The sequence below is a fragment of the Mizuhopecten yessoensis genome, unplaced genomic scaffold (genome assembly GCF_002113885.1).
Source record: "Mizuhopecten yessoensis strain PY_sf001 unplaced genomic scaffold, ASM211388v2 scaffold4387, whole genome shotgun sequence".
Classification (NCBI taxonomy): Eukaryota; Metazoa; Mollusca; class Bivalvia; order Pectinida; family Pectinidae; genus Mizuhopecten; species Mizuhopecten yessoensis.
The window spans coordinates 135,549-154,609 of NW_018405521.1; the positions used below are offsets into that span (position 1 = coordinate 135,549).

General features: G+C 36.1%; 1 protein-coding gene across 1 annotated transcript; it reads right to left on the bottom strand.

Moving 5' to 3' along the window:
• Positions 1–715: 715 nt before the first annotated feature.
• Positions 716–18,577, bottom strand: LOC110448930 (eukaryotic translation initiation factor 4 gamma 2-like). Its single transcript, XM_021495443.1, has 21 exons — positions 18,431–18,577; positions 17,962–18,064; positions 14,237–14,347; positions 13,987–14,059; positions 13,528–13,620; positions 13,075–13,244; positions 12,704–12,814; positions 12,499–12,570; positions 12,106–12,253; positions 11,699–11,923; positions 10,999–11,276; positions 10,761–10,850; positions 10,197–10,279; positions 10,009–10,061; positions 9,651–9,730; positions 8,914–9,172; positions 8,269–8,473; positions 7,780–7,891; positions 6,118–6,214; positions 5,604–5,725; positions 716–3,576 (listed from the first exon to the last, which is right to left on the bottom strand). The coding sequence occupies exons 3-21, from the start codon at positions 14,306–14,308 to the stop codon at positions 3,514–3,516; spliced, it is 2,406 nt and encodes an 801-aa protein (XP_021351118.1). The 5' UTR covers positions 14,309–14,347; positions 17,962–18,064; positions 18,431–18,577; the 3' UTR covers positions 716–3,513.
• Positions 18,578–19,061: the final 484 nt, after the last annotated feature.

A 19,061-nucleotide genomic window follows, 5' to 3' on the forward strand; every position in this document is an offset into this window, starting at 1 on the left:
AAATTTAGCTAAGTTCCCCTTCAGGGCCCGCCCCCCTGGCCTCAGGGGTCGAATCAACCTCTTTTATTTAAGAAATGATTGCCCTCCTCTAGTGATGCTTCAGAATAAATTTGGTTGAAATCCTCTCTGGTGTTTAGGAGATGCTTTTTATAGCAAATTTAGCTAAGTTCCTCTTTAGGGCCCCCTCCACCTGTCCTCAGGGGTCGAACCAACTTCATTTATTTAAGAAATGATTACCCATCCCTACTGATGCTTCAGACTAAATTTGGTTGAAATCCTCTGGTGTTTAGGAGGAGATGCATTTTAAAGCAAATTTAGCTAAGTTCCTCTTCAGGGCCCCGCCCCCCTGGCCTCAGGGGTCGAACCAACCTCTTTTTTTTTTTTTTTCAGAAATGATTGCCCTCCTGTAGCGATGCTTCTGAATGAATTTGGTTGAAATCCTCTCTGGTGTTTAGGAGGAGATGCATTTTAAAGCAAATTTAGCCAAGTTCCCCTTCAGGGCCCCGCCCCCCCTGGCCTCAGGGGTCGAATCAACCTCTTTTATTTAAGGAATGATTGCCCTCCTCTAGTGATACTTCAGAATAAATTTGGTTGAAATCCTCTTTGGCGTTTAGGAGGAGATAAGTTGACGACGACGGACAACGCGCCACGGCATAAGCTCACTAATATAAGGTCCTTCAGACCAGGTGAGCTAAAAATGAAATCAAGATTGAAATTATTTACACCATGAAGTTTTATTTGGACTAAAATAAGTACACTTTCAAAGACGTGACCAGACATATGACATGACTATGTAAATACTTCTCTTGTCATTAAGCAGAACATTGATAAACATCGTTTCCACAGAATATATTATCAACATCAATCAATGTGTAAATTCAACTCTGGGACTCAAAGTTTATGCCATAATTTTTTTACATTTTTGACTTTATTACAATAATTTTAATTCATCAGCTTGATTTTATCAAAACGTTTTTTTAACTGGTTAAAATATACAGACACTCAGAAATTTCGTCACTACATCAAGACAGGTAATATTTTAGGAAAATAGGTTACTTCAACAAACAGTCCCACACGTTTGATGGAAATGATTGGTTTAACTTAAGCTGCTAAAGTAACACATCTTCAATACAAAACAAAAATAACAACATAGTGATATATATAGAGAGAGAATATTTATAAATGTTGTAAAACTGAGAGAATGTTATCAAAGTATAAAACAAACCATATGTACAACTTCCAACTAAATGCCGACTTCAGCTGTTCAAAACTCCATGCAAAAAGTATCATAATTATATATAATTGTGGAATAATATATTCCAAACACCTTTCGAGTATGTTTTTTTCAAAAAATGGTTATATGCATTTTGACTAACATTCATCCACTTTCAAGTCGATACCCATCAAATGAGGGCTATAATGCTATACCTAATTTGGAAAACAAAAAATATCAAAATATCAAATAGAATAAGCTATAAATGTTTTATCACAATAATGCTAATAATACATGAAGCAGACCCTGCAAGCAAAATGATTAATTTATGCAGAAATAATTTTACTCAACCTTTTTCACAAAACAACTTACTCATTTAAAACAATCATCTGTTAACAGGTATAATTTTATCAAATAGAATTCCTAATAAAAGCTTCAATGTTTGTTCAGTCAATCGTTATCTGTATTACACATCGAGGAATCTCAATCAAACAAGTTAGCGTGCATTATCCAAATAGTCCCCAGGAACACTATTTACTGCTTAAGGTACTATTCAACACCACAGCTTCATTTATTTCAATCAAACCAACACCACTAGGAGAAGATCAATGAGCAGCATATTCATAAAGGGAGGTAATGTCACAGAAAATATAAGTATTTTATTGGATCAAAAATAAATGCATTGAAATTGAAATCTGAACACTTTCCAGCCAATGATAACTATAACTGAAACACAGGATACCAAACCAATTGTCTCCAGTAAATGTTAAGTGCTGCTGTGTGAGTATGCTAATAACAAACCACTTAACTGAACTATCACACAAAATAAGGACCTGAAAACATTGTAATTGGGTGTGACTGCGATGTTTTACTTATAAAGGGAAATAAATTCAATTAAATCAGTAATTCTTTATTTGGAATGGGAAAGATTTCCTGTTTAGCATGTTGTTAGTATATATGTATGACAATTAATTCTATGCATGGATTAACACTAAGGAAGAGGTTTGATGAGAGATCAATGTTGGGAGCACCATTTACAAAGAACTTCACATATCATCACAAGTTCTATACCATAACCTTGTATTTTTATGTTTAATTTATAGGAACAACAGAGATAACCGTCACACTAAACTCTGATAGCAGGAAGTACGAGCTGTAACAAGCCCCCTTAATCATTGGTCGGGAATACAAGCTACAATTTAGTTCAATAGATAACATAATTTACTAGTGGGAATTGGTACATGATCACTTTTTTTGTTTTTAACAGAATAATACTTAGTTTCTAGATGGCAGCTCTAATGTTAATAACTTACACAACTAAGTTATCAATAATGATATCACAATTGCATGACTTAACCATAGTCTTTAAAATATGTTTGCATACAAATCTTTTACATATTCACAAGGTGCTGGCATAAAGCAATGTTGATGGTATGACCATACCAGAATCTATTATCTATAAGAGCACCCTTTGTTTCTGATCAGCATTTGTTATAAAGACCAGAGAATAAATAGTATACAGCAATAAATATGAGTTATGGAAAGGCAACTTTCTGTAAGTAAAAGTCATGATTGCTAAGATATGCACTAAAGTCATAGTCAATTAGGATGATAATTTTTCAAAGTTACTTTTTCTCATCTTCCAGATTACATCGGATTCTGTACATTTCAATTACTACAAAATTAAAGATCACACTCCTTTCACACAATTTTTCGAAATATTGCCTTTCCCTTTTTCAGCGGTACTAAAGATCTGTACAAAAGATTATGCTCCAAATGTCTTTGTTTGTTTGACTGTAACACATCACAGATCCTGGGAGGTGAAAAGCGTGACTGACTGATAGCCAAACTCCAGCTTGGGTTTGTTAATGCTCTATCTTTCCACATGGTGAGACAATAGGGATGTTTTGTTTTCTCTCCAACTTAGCATGGAAACATTTGTTGGTTCCAAATGCACTTTGCACTTGTAACTGTTCCCTTTACTAGTGTTGTGGCCTATGTCATCACTGTTCAGACGGTGTGTTCCAGTCTTTAGTGTCTGTGGTCAACCGCATCCATAATACATATCACATTTCACTTATTTTGATATATCCAGTATTTTAAGATAGTCCTATGCAATGTCTCAGAAAATTGTAAATGTCAAAAATTTTCTTAATGTTACTTTTTACCATTTGATATTTATATTTTTGTCTATTTGTCGATGACAAGTAAGGAATAGGAAATGTTCCCATCGATTTTAGTGATAACAACACCAAGGTTGAAATATTTTAAATCTCCTTGCATCCTCCCTAAACAGGGATTTAATCATCTTCCTCATCAGATTCCTCCTCAGCTTGCTCAAGCCAGGTCAACCATTGATTTACCTACAAATTCAATATTAATTTCTGAATTAGGATGGCAAATTCATATCACACCCCACAGATTTACACTTAATTTTAACTTTAAACTAAAAACAATTCTATAAATAACATTCCAAAACTTTTATTTAAAGATTGAATCACTTGATCACACATATCCTTGACACTGGAAAATATCTGGTATGACCTTTCATGGTTTAAGAGTTTGCAGTTCCAATGAAAGTTTGAAGACCGCCTTTTAAATATGGTACTTGTTGGTGCTGCACCCCAACATACATGCCACTATTACCTACACAAGTAAACACCATCGCAAACACGCCACTGTTACAAACACAAGTATACACCATCACATACACGCCACTGTTACAGACACAAGTATACACCATCACATACTTGCCACTGTTACAAACACAAGTATACACCATCACATTCACGCCACTGTTACAAACACAAGTATACACCATCACATACACGCCACTGTTACAGACACAAGTATACACCATCACATACACGCCACTGTTACAAACACAAGTATACACCATCACATACACGCCACTGTTACAGACACAAGTATACACCATCACATACACGCCACTGTTACAGACACAAGTATACACCATCACATACACGCCACTGTTACAGACACAAGTATACACCATCACATACACGCCACTGTTACAGACACAAGTATACACCATCACATACACGCCACTGTTACAGACACAAGTATACACCATCACATACACGCCACTGTTACAGACACAAGTATACACCATCACATACACGCCACTGTTACAGACACAAGTATACACCATCACATACACGCCACTGTTACAGACACAAGTATACACCATCACATACACGCCACTGTTACAGACACAAGTATACACCATCACATACACGCCACTGTTACAGACACAAGTATACACCATCACATACACGCCACTGTTACAGACACAAGTATACACCATCACATACACGCCACTGTTACAGACACAAGTATACACCATCACATACACGCCACTGTTACAGACACAAGTATACACCATCACATACACGCCACTGTTACAGACACAAGTATACACCATCACATACACGCCACTGTTACAGACACAAGTATACACCATCACATACACGCCACTGTTACAGACACAAGTATACACCATCACATACACGCCACTGTTACAGACACAAGTATACACCATCACATACACGCCACTGTTACAGACACAAGTATACACCATCACATACACGCCACTGTTACAGACACAAGTATACACCATCACATACACGCCACTGTTACAGACACAAGTATACACCATCACATACACGCCACTGTTACAGACACAAGTATACACCATCACATACACGCCACTGTTACAGACACAAGTATACACCATCACATACACGCCACTGTTACAAACACAAGTATACACCATCACATACACGCCACTGTTACAGACAAGTTAAACCATCACATACACAAGTATACACAATCACATACACGCCACTGTCACAGACAAGTATACACCATCACATACACGCCACTGTTACAGACACAAGTATACACCATCACATACACGCCACTGTTACAAACACAAGTATACACCATCACATACACGCCACTGTTACAGACAAGTTAAACCATCACATACACAAGTATACACAATCACATACACGCCACTGTTACAGACAAGTATACACCATCACATACACGCCACTGTTACAGACACGTTAAACCATCACATACACAAGTATACACAATCATCACATACACGCCACTGTTACAGACACAAGTATACATCATCACATACACGCCACTGTTACAGACACAAGTATACATCATCACATACACGCCACTGTTACAGACACAAGTATACCCCATCACATACACGCCACTGTTACAGACAAGTTAAACCATCACATACACAAGTATACACAATCACATACACGCCACTGTTACAGACACAAGTATACACCATCACATACACGCCACTGTTACAGACACAAGTATATACTCTAACAATGTTTACCTGGAACAGAGCCTTTCCTTTCCCGGGGTGTTCATCATTTACTTCTTCCTTCCACTTCAAAAATGATTCCTCTTCCATTATCTCCATATCATAAAAGTGCATGAACAACCTCAGTAACATACCTGTAGATGGGAATACAAAATTACACGTGAAATACATACAATATCACTCACATTTATTTGTATAATTACTGTGTTATACCGAGGATACAAACCAATCATTGCCTTGTGTTATACTCTCATAGTGGCATTGTAATGAGAAATGACACTTGATGGTCAGAGAAAAGATGTTCTGAACATAAGCATTTTTCTTGGTAATGTTTAATAGTCATAAAAGGATCTTGATCTTGTTTCAGATTCAAATACTCAAGTTTAGCAGAGACTTGCAAACAATGAAGAAAATTTTAATACTTTATTCATCAATGACATGAAATTGAAACTCATGTGGGTCCTATACACCATGTCTCGTTCTTCTTAACGTGGTGTATCTAGAATATATCAGTGGTGTACCTTACCTTTGGGGAAGTGATGAGAGTGACAGAACACCTGGGCTGCATACAGTGACTCGACCTGCAGGTCTAGGTGTTCATGCAGGAACATCTGTAGCACTCCCTAAAATAAACATGACCCGTGAATATTACTGTGGATAATAAAAAATTAAATGCACCTCTGATTTTACATTAAGTTTTAAGACACTTTTTCTTGGATATTTTTTGTTAATGTAACATGCAGGATGAACTTTGAATTTCAATATTTTTGAGAATGTACAAGAAGAACGATTTTCATTTACTGCTCTACCAGTCTTCAAACAAGTAGATTTACTTCTCTACCAGTCTTCAAACAAGTAGATTAACTTCTCTACCAGTCTTCAATCAAGTTGATTAACTCCTCTACCAGTCTTCAAACAAGTAGATTAACTTCTCTACCAGTCTTCAATCAAGTAGATTAACTTCTCTACCAGTCTTCAAACAAGTAGATTTACTGCTCTACCAGTCTTCAATCAAGTAGATTAACTTCTCTACCAGTCTTCAAACAAGTAGATTTACTTCTCTACCAGTCTTCAAACAAGTGGATTTACTTCTCTACCAGTCTTCAAACAAGTATATTTACTTCTCTACCAGTCTTCAAACAAGTAGATTAACTTCTCTACCAGTCTTCAATCAAGTTGATTAACTCCTCTACCAGTCTTCAAACAAGTATATTAACTTCTCTACCAGTCTTCAATCAAGTATATTTACTTCTCTACCAGTCTTCAATCAAGTAGATTAACTTCTCTACCAGTCTTCAAACAAGGAGATTAACTTCTCTACCAGTCTTCAATCAAGTAGATTTACTTCTCTACCAGTCTTCAAACAAGTAGATCCTGAATTATTTTTTTGTTCTTGTTGTGCTTCGAACAATTTTGTGATGATCTCAACTTTCAAAAGACACAATTATTAATTAACATTCTATTGTTTGAATTTGCCTGAACTTATATTTTAGAGATAACTGATTTACGATTGGCTTCACTGTGAAAATCTTGCCAAATTGATATGATTTACATTCAGTAGTCACATTTAACAACTAGTCTTATACATACATAGATAGACAATCCCAAAACTAGCCATATACATACATAGATAGACAATCCCAAAAACTAGCCATAAACATGCAAAGATCGACAATCCCAAAAACAAGCCATATACATACAAAATAGACAATCCCAAAAACTAGCCATATACATACAAAGATAAACAATCCCAAAAACTAGCCATATACATACAAAGATAGACAATCCCAAAAACTAGCTATATACATACAATGGACAATCCCAAAAACTAACCATATACATACAAAGATCGACAATCCCAAAAATAGCCATAAACTTACAAAGATCGACAATCCCAAAAATAACCATAAACATACAAAGATAGACAATCCCAAAAACTAGCCATATACATCATATACATACAAAGATAGACAATCCCAAAAACTAGCCATATACATAGTGGACAATCCCAAAAACAAGCCATATACATACAAAATAGACAATCCCAAAAACTAGCCATATACATACAAAGATAAACAATCCCAAAAACTAGCAATATACATACAAAGATAGACAATCCCAAAAACTAGCCATATACATACAGAGATAGACAATCCCAAAAACTAGCCGTTGCCAAGCAAAATGTTACCTTTAGTTTGTCAAGTCTCTGCTTCTCCTTCTCTGTGGCGGCTTTCTCTGGAACAGCAGAAGTGTCCACATCTTTCCCAAGAGTTGTGTCCATCGTGATGTACTTCAGCAAACTGTAAAAAAAATAAAAAAATCCTTACTAGCAAATTGGAAACCAAAGAAAATATTCCTACCAAGTTTGGAATAATTCCCAATAAATAAACTATACCTAAAAGTGTTAGTTCTCTAATATAAAGTACAGTAAACGTGAACCCCTCCTCAATGGGTTAGGAGACCTAGGGCGTAGAGAAAATAACAATTTTAATCAAACACCTTAGAACCTTTCCATCCTAAAGGAGTGTTTGATTTTAAGATTTGCAGGGAGAGGGAACTACATTCACAATGTTAACTTTGGACCTAGAAGCTTCCTGCATCATTGGAAATTGTTGTCTTGGGAGACCTTAAAATACAGGAAAAAAATCCATTTTATTAACAAATCTTTGGTACATACCATGCAGTGAGGATGTTGATGAAGCCTGGGGAGTGGTGAAGATCAATGTCTACGTTTTCCTTGATCCATTTGAATGTAGCAGTGGCCCCTGGCTCGGCCTGCACCTGCTTCCACAGCTCGGCCTGGACACGCAGCAGTGGGAACATGAAGCTCAGGCCACGGTCCTCCAGAATCTCCATCATACGCTCTTTAGTCTGGTCAATTTCTACAGCAAATCACAACTTTCTTTACAAAACTGGAAATATTTTCATTGGTTAATTTTCACTGAAATTCCATTTGAATGAGTATATCAACATGTACAGCATATATGTCAAAGTGATAGGTAATAGTCAAATTGAGTTTTTGCCACATTTCAACTAAACCTTGTCATTCTTTTTCAAAATTTTATCTGTAAACCACCACCAACATAACACATCGCATCAGAATATTTAACCTACTAATCCAGAAATAAGCCCATGACGTTAACTCGTCATGTCCGACTTGGAAGTAACAGGACAATGACTAACCTTTGTTCTACTGAACTGCAGTAGATATCGATAAATTTGGTAAAACATATAAACATTTCACACACATTTTGTTAATTACTTAAGACAAATGTTAAATCTAAAATAACTATTTCACTACAGCATTAAATGCAGATCTTACCTGGTAACATATTCTGTAAAGAAACTTTGCTTTCATTGAAGTTTGACACCAGCCAGTTCTTGTCCTTGAGTTTGTGCATTTGTTGCAGGCAGAGTAAGAACAGCGGGTAGTAGGTACCATTCTCCATGGGAACCGACAACTCCTGAATATTGATCACTCCCTCTGTCACACCCATAGCAGCAAACTTGGAGATGTAGGACTTCACGAGCGGTACCTCAGATTCCAGCTCAGCCATTTTCTCCAGTAGAGATTGAAGGCCCTAATACAGATAAAACAAATTGAATGCTGCTGATTATAGAAATACTAATCACAATAATTAAGTTTAGAAGTAGTATCAGTTTGGGGAAACAACCATTTTACTTTTTAAGGATTGTATTTAAGAGGAGTGTATTTAAGAGGACTGTATTAAAGAAGCTTGTCCCGACACCTGAGCTTCATTATTGGGGGAACCGTAGACATTTTGTAGATGCTAATTTGAAGGGGTGTAAAAGTTGGCAAGTTTTTATTGAGAAATTAAAATCACCAATTCGTAGAGTCGGAATATTTTCTTTGTCTCAATATTTTTAAGTACATTGCTTGCTTTTATGTTTTTGTTCAAATTTTTACAATGTTGATGATTTAATGTTAAATTTCATTGTAGTCAATAACTTGGGAATGTATGTGTCTGAATTCTGTATCTTTTCCTTATTTCCTTTGCAGTTATTTTAATTAAAGTGTTAACTGTTAGTATAAGTTACCTCCATAAACTGATCAGATGTAATTAGGTTCTCTGCCTTCATTGCTGAGATCAACTTCATCACACTTTCACGTTCAGAGTCTGAAATTTAAAATACAAAATGTTAAGACTTGACGCCCCAGATTAAGTTGTTTTACATAATAAACTCTGGTCATTCACATATTTACCACTGGTCATTCACATATTTACCACTTTTATATTCATAAATGTTATGCGGAAAAAGTTTTCAGATTTAATATCTGAACTGAGAACTGTTTACTTGGACAAGAGCAAAAAGGATCCATGGTACAGGCATTGCCCCATCAAATGATCATCAGATTTTTTTCAGAAAGTCAATAATAAAGGTAAACCTTCCATACCTGATTTGTCCACAGTTTTTGTCATCATCTGGGCTAGCAAGTCTGGGTGGAACCTTTAAAAGTAAAACATTTTTTTAGGATAAAATTAAATCATGAATCCATCAAAAAAAATCACAAATTGATTATTGAAATTATAATAATCATTCAAAACGATTTCTATATGCATATAAAAAAAAAAAAAAACTTACTTCTTAGGAGAGTTCATGTCTTTGAATGAATTTAAAGCTTCGTTTGTTTCACAATTAGCCAAGTATTCGTCCAACATTGTCATCTGAAACACAATATTTATAATGCTTACCCTAGATCTATTTCCACACATAACTTAATACATATTTATAATGCTTACCCTAGATCTATTTCCACACATAACTTAATACATATTTATAATGCTTACCCTAGATCTATTTCCACCCATAAGTGAATTACAATTAATAGAATTTTATTTCCACACCTGTATCAATACTTAAACATAAAGGGCCTTAACCTTTCTCTCACTTATTGGCCCTTAACCTTTCTCTCACTTATTGGGCCTTAACCTTTCCCTCACTTATTTGGCCGTTTTTGGCTTATATCCATTACTTAAAATCCAACAGCAGCTACTACTATTGGAAAATACTGTTTTGTACACAACATGATAATCTTATAGCTCTGTTTAATTCCTCACAGCTGATTATAAAACTTCCATATAATATGATGTGAAATTTAAACAGAACTTTCTAAAATTGTTGTCAAATTTAATTCAGAAAACTTACTGTCGCTTTCATCACTTCGTCTTTTGTTGGTATTGCCTTCCTGTTGGACTTGGGTTTGTCTTGTGTCACCTGCTTGATGGTGATCTGGGCCTGAAAATAACATAATGAAACTCATATGTTGCCAATTAAATTATGGACAAATATATGTTGAAATATGATAAGAGTCACATTTTCTTTTAGTGTATTTGCTTGAATATTTCCAATGTGTACCACCAGGACATTCAATAAAGGAACCCACCTGTTTGTTCAGCAATGGTTTTGGTGGTTCTGGAGGGCCCAGAGACATCTTCATCATAGCATTCTGTGATCCAACCTGTGCAGACTTTGGAAGATTGTTAGGTGTATTCGGCTTGAAAACGGTGAAGTTCTTGGCCGGTCTGAGACTGATTTCCTCATTGGTGCTTGGTATCATGACTGCTGTGCCATTAGCGCTGGCAGCCTGCTGAGCAATTTGTTGTTGTTGCTGCTGGGCCAGTCTGGCGAAGCGTGGAGGCAGGTCTCGCGGCGCCGTGCTTGCTGCAACACAGCACAAATGTTTGTTATTTATTATACCAATCATGATTCATATATAGAGAATCAATTTTACAAGGAAACAGCTGTTAAATAAGATTGTCCAATACTTGTGAAAGGTTGGCAATTCAATGCTAAATTACAGTATAAAAAAGAAACTTTCATTCAGTAATTCAATGTATTGTAAATATAAAATCAGTCTGTACTAGATTGAAACATTAAATCACATCGATATTATGATAAAACAAAAGAAAAATATTAACAAAACTGTTTTCAGTACTTAACAAAAAATAGAAACTCTAAATAAACCATTTTGACATGATAATGGGTAAGGATAAAGTGGCTTTGATATGACTTTATAAAAACACACAGCAAAGTAGTATAGCTCCCTTACATACTAAGGGGACATTCTGTAGTGGGTAGCTAACCTTGTTTCTGCTGTTGCTGTAGAGACTGAGGAGACTGGCGCCCCCCAGACATCTGCTGGTTATTCTGGTTCTGTCGCATATTACCCCTCCCTCCCCCGTCCTGTCGTGGCTTGTTGAAGTTGTTAAAGCCCTGCCCCTGCTGCATGTTCCTGGGCTTACCCATATTCATGGGATAGCCAGGTCCATCATGGATTACTCCAGGTCCAGTACCTGTTCCAATTGTTCCTAATGAAATCAATAGCTTTCAATAAAAGTCACATATCAATTTTATTATATGAAACAATTATGTTTATTAATAATGGAATGCTAAGAAAAACAGCTGACTTTTCACTTTCATCTTCTCATTTGATCTCAAACTTTAAATTACATTTCAAAAACTTGGACAATCTAAGGAGAGTATAACCTACCCATCATCATTCCTGGTGAGGACATTCCAAACAAATCCCCCATCTGACCCGGATTTGATGCCATCCACTGGGGATGCATGCCTCCGTTCATGCTTGATCTGTTTCCAAACTGACGTGACTGAGGTGGTGGAATGTATTCACCATACTCCTAAAATGGTGTAAAACTATTTAAATCCATTGCATCTTATACTAGAAAGTCGTTACAAAAAACATTATTCACGGTTTAAAGAAACCCTTCTTATTTATAATATGAAGTTGTCAATATATTATAATTTAAAAAGTAAACCAATCTCATTGTAAAATATAAGATCATAATATATCATTCAAATTTTTGTTTCTTGAAATAAAATAGAAATACCATATCCTGGCAAAAAAATGTCTGAAGAAACTTACATCAGCAGCTTCTAGTCGTATCTGTGTGATGGTTTTTGGACCATGATCTATTCCACTTGTTCTGGGAACCCACTGTATCAACAGACAGAGAAAAGGACATGCTTCAATGAATGTTTCACCAGATAACAGCTTCATTAACTAACCTTCAAAACTGATTGCCAAAAGTTTAATTCTTATTTTTCAGACTGAACTACTTATCACTTACATTGTTGCGTCGTAGATCTGTCGCATCTCGCAGCATAAACCGAATCCTGGAGGGGAATTCCGGGTTCTTAGCGAAAGTTTGAATTCGCTGAAAATACTGATCCATCCATGACTGCAAAGGGAAAGAATATGTATGCACTCTATACAGTAATAAAAGTTGAGATCTTAAAAAAAGACAAAAACTTTTAATCTATTAAACTAGACAAATTTCCATCCCAATAACTGTGTCCTTAACTGATTGCAGCTGTAACATGGAAGCTAAACCTGATAAACCAAAGACATCTACATCGTATTTCAACAGGATAAGCCAGGTACTCATACAAAATGTAACCATAAAAAAATACTTCTGTGACTACTTTGAAGTGTACATACTTTCGCCTTGGGTGAGTCAAGGCGGCGCCCAACTGTCCGCATTATCTGACAGAGGCACTCCAAGTCTTCCACCATGTCCTGGATCGGTACATTCTTTTTCTTCTCAAGAAGCTGCTTAATGCACCTGTGTAGAATTCCTTCGTGGAGCATTTCAAGTTTTCCGAGTTCGCCTTATAAGAATGAAACATATCATTTAATCTATGTTGATAAAATAACTTTCTTTCCAATGTTACCAACTATGAGGGTAGTATAAACTTTAGTACATATCTCTCTCCCCATCCCACCCAACTCAACTTTGTCTGGTCCCCAAGACCGGGAGGCTACCTTAGAATCTGTCTGGACTGCCTGGATGTCTATGACTGGCTGTCCTGCAGTTTCCTTTAAGTTATTTCCCACATCAATTTTCACAAAATAAAAAAGTTGAAATTTCAGCATAGTTAAATGGAGACTCACCAATAAACTTGATGTTACCAAGCATTTTCCTTTTGGCAATGTGGTACTTCTCTGCTTCCTCGGCACTGAACGTGCCATCTTTTCGGTCAAATACTGTCATAAGATAAGATGTCTGAATGTATACTTCTTACACAAGATGATTTGAAACACATGGCATGGCATGAAGCTGGTGAATTAACTTTATTTAATAGATTTCATTATTAAGTACTTTTTTCATATAACTGCTGTATACATGTAAAAAAAATCCATGATAAACGACATAGGTGATATCACAAATGCATCTATTTTTTCAACCATTAGCAGAGCAAGAAAAGTGATAGCAATAGTTCACATTTCCCTTGATTGTTTAAAGACTTCCACCAGATTATTGTGAAAGACACGAAATTTTCTATCAAGTCTGCTTGAAATATGGCAACTTTTAAGCTATATTTCAGGCATAGGCACCCGAAATCCTCCTACCTTCAAGTTCTGTGGCTTTTGACCTGTTTTCAAATTCATCTTGGCACTTGTTCAAAAGCAGGCGACGGAAAGTCTACAACAAGGAGAAAGTGAGAATCATGACAATCCACCCGACATGTAATCTTTAACGACAAACAAAATAACTGTAATGAAAAAGACAGAAGATCAATCAGAATTAAACAACGAATATTCACAATGATACCAAAATCACATCCTACACTGAATGCAAGAAGACAGAAGTACTACTTACAGTTGTTTTAGAAGCAGGTGGTTCAAAGTTTGGTGAATCGTCACATAGTTGATGGCATAACTGTGCGTACATAGAACTGTACTTGGGCTCATCAAGTGCTTTTTCAAATATCTAGAAACACACAAGAAATTGGTATGTCAAAATTTGGACTACACTGCCTATCGACAAAATAAGGAGCCCAGGGCTCACGCTGTCGGCTACTTTTATTTTTGATTGGCTACTTAAAATTTGATATGGCTTCTAAATTGACTACTTAGTTTTAAAAATGGGGAAAACTCTGTATCTTAATCCCAGAAAACGATCCGTCTACATGAGCTCACGTGTGTATTGTGCCCGACACTGATTGCGTAAACATAAGCAGGGCCGTCACAGATAAGCGCGCGCTGTACGACTGCGAGTTAATTAATGCTTTTGTCTAAGTTGTTAAGTCAATTATGAAGCTTCAGATGGCAAGAGGTGTTATAATTCTTGTACAATAACGGACAGTGGGGTCAAGTTAATTGGATGACCCATTGACATTGAGAAAACAGTCTGATAAGCGAGTCACACATAGACGGTCTCGCACACATACATTTGATGGCGCCGTTAGCCGATCTGATAAACTTGTTCAAACAGCGCATCCAACAAATTTATGCGTTCAGTATATTTAAATGAGTGTACATTTACCTACCGTAGTAAGCATAAATACGTACGATATGTTTGATTAGAAAGTATAAGTATCGCCTTGAAACACCATAACGAAGTGCCGATTTTCGGCCTTTCAGATCACTTAAAACGATAGGTCCTATATCTTATCCGACTGTGCATTTTCGCGGGAAGACGTTTTACAATTTCAAGTGATCGAGAAAAGATATTTAGCATAGCAGTTATGCAGTTTTTAGAACAGCAAACCATTCAGAATTACTTCGACGGTCGCTTGTATTAGGTGCCAATCGACGACACGTGCACGGGAAAGGCCATTTCCTTTCAAATGTGTTCTACTGCCATTTACATTTGAAATGTGTGACCTTTTTTTTTTTACATAAAACATGAATTACGGTGGATGTAAACACAGGAAAAATAATGATCAATATTGCACTATCACTGAGGCTACGTTTGATTTTGGATTTTGTTTTTTAAGTTCTGGTGGAAATTTTCAGCATTTTAATTTCAATCATGTTTACTTCAAATTACAGCCATATAATCTGAAAGGATTAAAAAAAATTCACATGATGCATTAAATTATAAACATAATGTATAACAAAAAAAATAATTTAACAGAGCACTCCTTAATTTAACATCATGTTGAATAGTATTGCACTTCAAACAATATTAAACATTTAATGATTTTAATGGAGGGCCTATCCGCAACGGTTGGAGGCTGTAAAAGTATGGCCACTGTTTAAAAAAAAAATGGCTACAGAAATTCAAACAGGGCGACTTTTTTGGCTACTGATTTTTTAGGTCCAGGGTGAGCTCTGGGGGCTGTGTATCAAAACTGAATTTCTATATCAACTTATCATTGCATTAAGAATAATATGTACTGTTTATTTCCAACCTTGTCATGGAAACATGTTTTGCTAGCCAATAATGCTAAATATAATTTTACAAGTGTATAAGTCTTTTAGGGAATCTAGGACTATGAGAGGGAAAATGGCAACAACATATCCCTCTCCTAACGAAAACCACAATGTCGGGATTCTTGTGATTGATGACTACAGAAGGGTTTAGCAATATGACATCAATGTATGTGCCAAGATGAATTATTTTATTGATTCACAGTGATCTTGTAAGGTACATCACAAATTTACAATGCTATGTTACCTAAACCTATAATAATAATATATAACATTTGATATAGCGCCCTATATATCTAGCTAACATAAGCCAATCTAAAGCACTATACAGTACATAGATATACAATAAATACAATAAGCATATATACATTAATCAATACAATTTTGAGGATTCGCAGGAGTTGCCTTATTTGGCACTAACTACTAGTCCTATAACACCTGGCTTATATCTCCCTATGTGTGTATGAATGTGCGTGTGCTGGAGCTATGTAATGCTATGTCTATACAATGTTTCCACTGTGTCAAGTATGGACCAATAAGTCAGTAATTCCTCCCCATACAACCTTACAAACAGAAAATCCTTCCCCATACAACCTTCCAAACAGAAAATCCTTCCCCATACAAACTTACAAACAGAAAATCCTTCCCCATCCAACCTTACAAACAGAAAATCCTGCCCCATACAACCTTACAAACAGAAAGTCCTTCCCCATACAACCTTACAAACAGAAAATCCTGCCCCATACAACCTTACAAACAGAAAGTCCTTCCCCATACAACCTTACAATCAGAAAATCCTTCCCCATACAACCAAACAAACAGAAAATCCTTCCCCATCCAACCTTACAAACAGAAAATCCTGCCCCATACAACCTTACAAACAGAACATCCTTCCCCATACAACCTTACAAACAGAAAATCCTGCCCCATACAACCTTACAAACAGAAAGTCCTTCCCCATACAACCTTACAATCAGAAAATCCTTCCCCATACAACCTTGCAAACAGAAAATCCTTCCCCATACAGCCTTTCAAACAGAAAATCCTTCCCCATACAGCCTTTCAAACAGAAAATCCTTCCCCATACAACCGTACAAACAGAAAATCCTTCCCCATACAGCCTTACAAACAGAAAATCCTTCCCCATACAACCTTTCAAACAGAAAATCCTTCCCCATACAACCGTACAAACAGAAAATCCTTCCCCATACAACCGTACAAACAGAAAATCCTTCCCCATACAACCGTACAAACAGAAAATCCTTCCCCATACAACCTTACAAACAGAAAATCCTTCCCCATACAACCTTACAAACAGAAAATCCTTCCCCATACAACCTTACAAACAGAAAATCCTTCCCCATACAACCTTACAAACAGAAAATCCTTCCCCATACAACCTTACAAACAGAAAATCCTTCCCCATACAACCTTACAAACAGAAAATCCTTCCCCATACAACCTTACAAACAGAAAATCCTTCCCCATACAACCTTACAAACAGAAAATCCTTCCCCATACAACCTTACAAACAGAAAATCCTTCCCCATACAACCTTACAAACAGAAAATCCTTCCCCATACAACCTTACAAACAGAAAATCCTTCCCCATACAACCTTACAAACAGAAAATCCTTCCCCATACAACCTTACAAACAGAAAATCCTTCCCCATACAACCTTACAAACAGAAAATCCTTCCCCATACAACCTTACAAACAGAAAATCCTTCCCCATACAACCTTACAAACAGAAAATCAGCATTTTCTCTACTTAAAACTTTTACAACAGCCTATTTCTGGAATTAGGAATATATATATGTAACATTATTTTCAATGAAATTGGGAATGTGGTTGGTTTTCTCCGGGTACTTCGGTTTCCTCCCACAAGAGTGATCAATATAAGTTGAAATTACTTGTTTCATAATTGTTGTAAAATAAATAAAGTTTATATTTGATAATAATCTTATGCCATTTTTTTAAGTGTATGTTTGTAAATATATCCTGTCCAAAAGACACATCTGCTCAAAATGTTAAGTTCTTATATTTAGTATTGATGCAAAGATCAGCAAAATGACAACACATGACATATCTTCCAATAATAGCGGACAAGTCAAACTAATGACATGACAGCAGAAAAATATTAACCGATAAATAACAATACAACTTACCAACAAAATGACACCTTTAAGGATCACATTAGAGTCGAGTCCTACATTTAGCAGTTCAAGGTTTAACTTATCAAACTTCTCAGGAGTGAGTTTGTTAAGAATCCTGGAAATTGAAGAAAAACCAGAAATACAATTATTCAGTCAACAAAATACACTATGTACTCATGACATGCAACTTTGATGATAAAATAGTCTGTAAACATCCTGTTATAAACCATACCTTCACCTAATCACCTGGTCTACATAAATACAAAACTGCAGCACGCATTCAACAGTAGCACGAGTTGTGAATAAGACAAATTAACTTACCAAAAAACGGAACAAAAGCTCAAAATTTAGCTGGTCATATCATTCCTAAAGAAAGAAAATTGTAGTTCTTCCCTCAAGATTTGATTAAAGCTCTATGAATGAGGTACAAGACTATCAAACGAAGAATAAAATTGTGGCATGTACATGAAGACTGACTTACCCTCTAACTTTTCGAAAGATTTGATCATGTTTGTCGTCAGGGTTTTGTGTCGCATCTCGTTTCACACTACTTGGAGGTATCCATCTGTTATTAACAGCTGAAGGTGCAGAAGCACCTGGACCTGAGAGTCGGGGTGGTCTCTCGTCCCTGCGATTCAAGACACAACAAACACTTATACTAAAAGGTATTTTCATCCAACTGCTTGAATTTTCTAGGATCAATGCTATAACACAACAATTCATTTTACAAAACGAAGAAACCCAAAACAAAATACTTCACACAGATGAAAATGTTTTTGCAGTAATTTTTCAGGATGCAAGAGATCCTTTTGTTTTCATATAGATAAATTTTACTTATGATAAGAGTGTAGCTCTCGGGCGCCCGACTCAAGCTCTTTAATGGTAACACATGCCTGCGTAAACAGAGTTGCTTCCTCTTGCTACACCTTGCCATTAAATGTTTTTCGTCCGGAAGTAGACATTCAGTGGGGAAACCGAAAGTGTATTATCAGAGATTATCATACTATGACGTCACACTCCACCGGCCTTCATCCAGAAGGATGAAAAATAACCAGAAAATCTTGGAACTGATGGCCGTTGCATTTTTATCTCTTTGTCGCTGCTTCATGAGT

Excerpts from the sequence above, each read along its gene's own strand:
- LOC110448930 (XM_021495443.1), bottom strand. The coding sequence starts at position 14,308 with ATGTACGCACAGTTATGCCATCAACTATGTGACGATTCACCAAACTTT. Across the intron at positions 7,892-8,268 it reads ATCAACATCCTCACTGCATG|TTTGCTGAAGTACATCACGA; the intron begins GTATGTACCAAA and ends TTTTTTTTACAG. Across the intron at positions 3,577-5,603 it reads AAGGAAAGGCTCTGTTCCAG|GTAAATCAATGGTTGACCTG; the intron begins GTAAACATTGTT and ends TTGAATTTGTAG.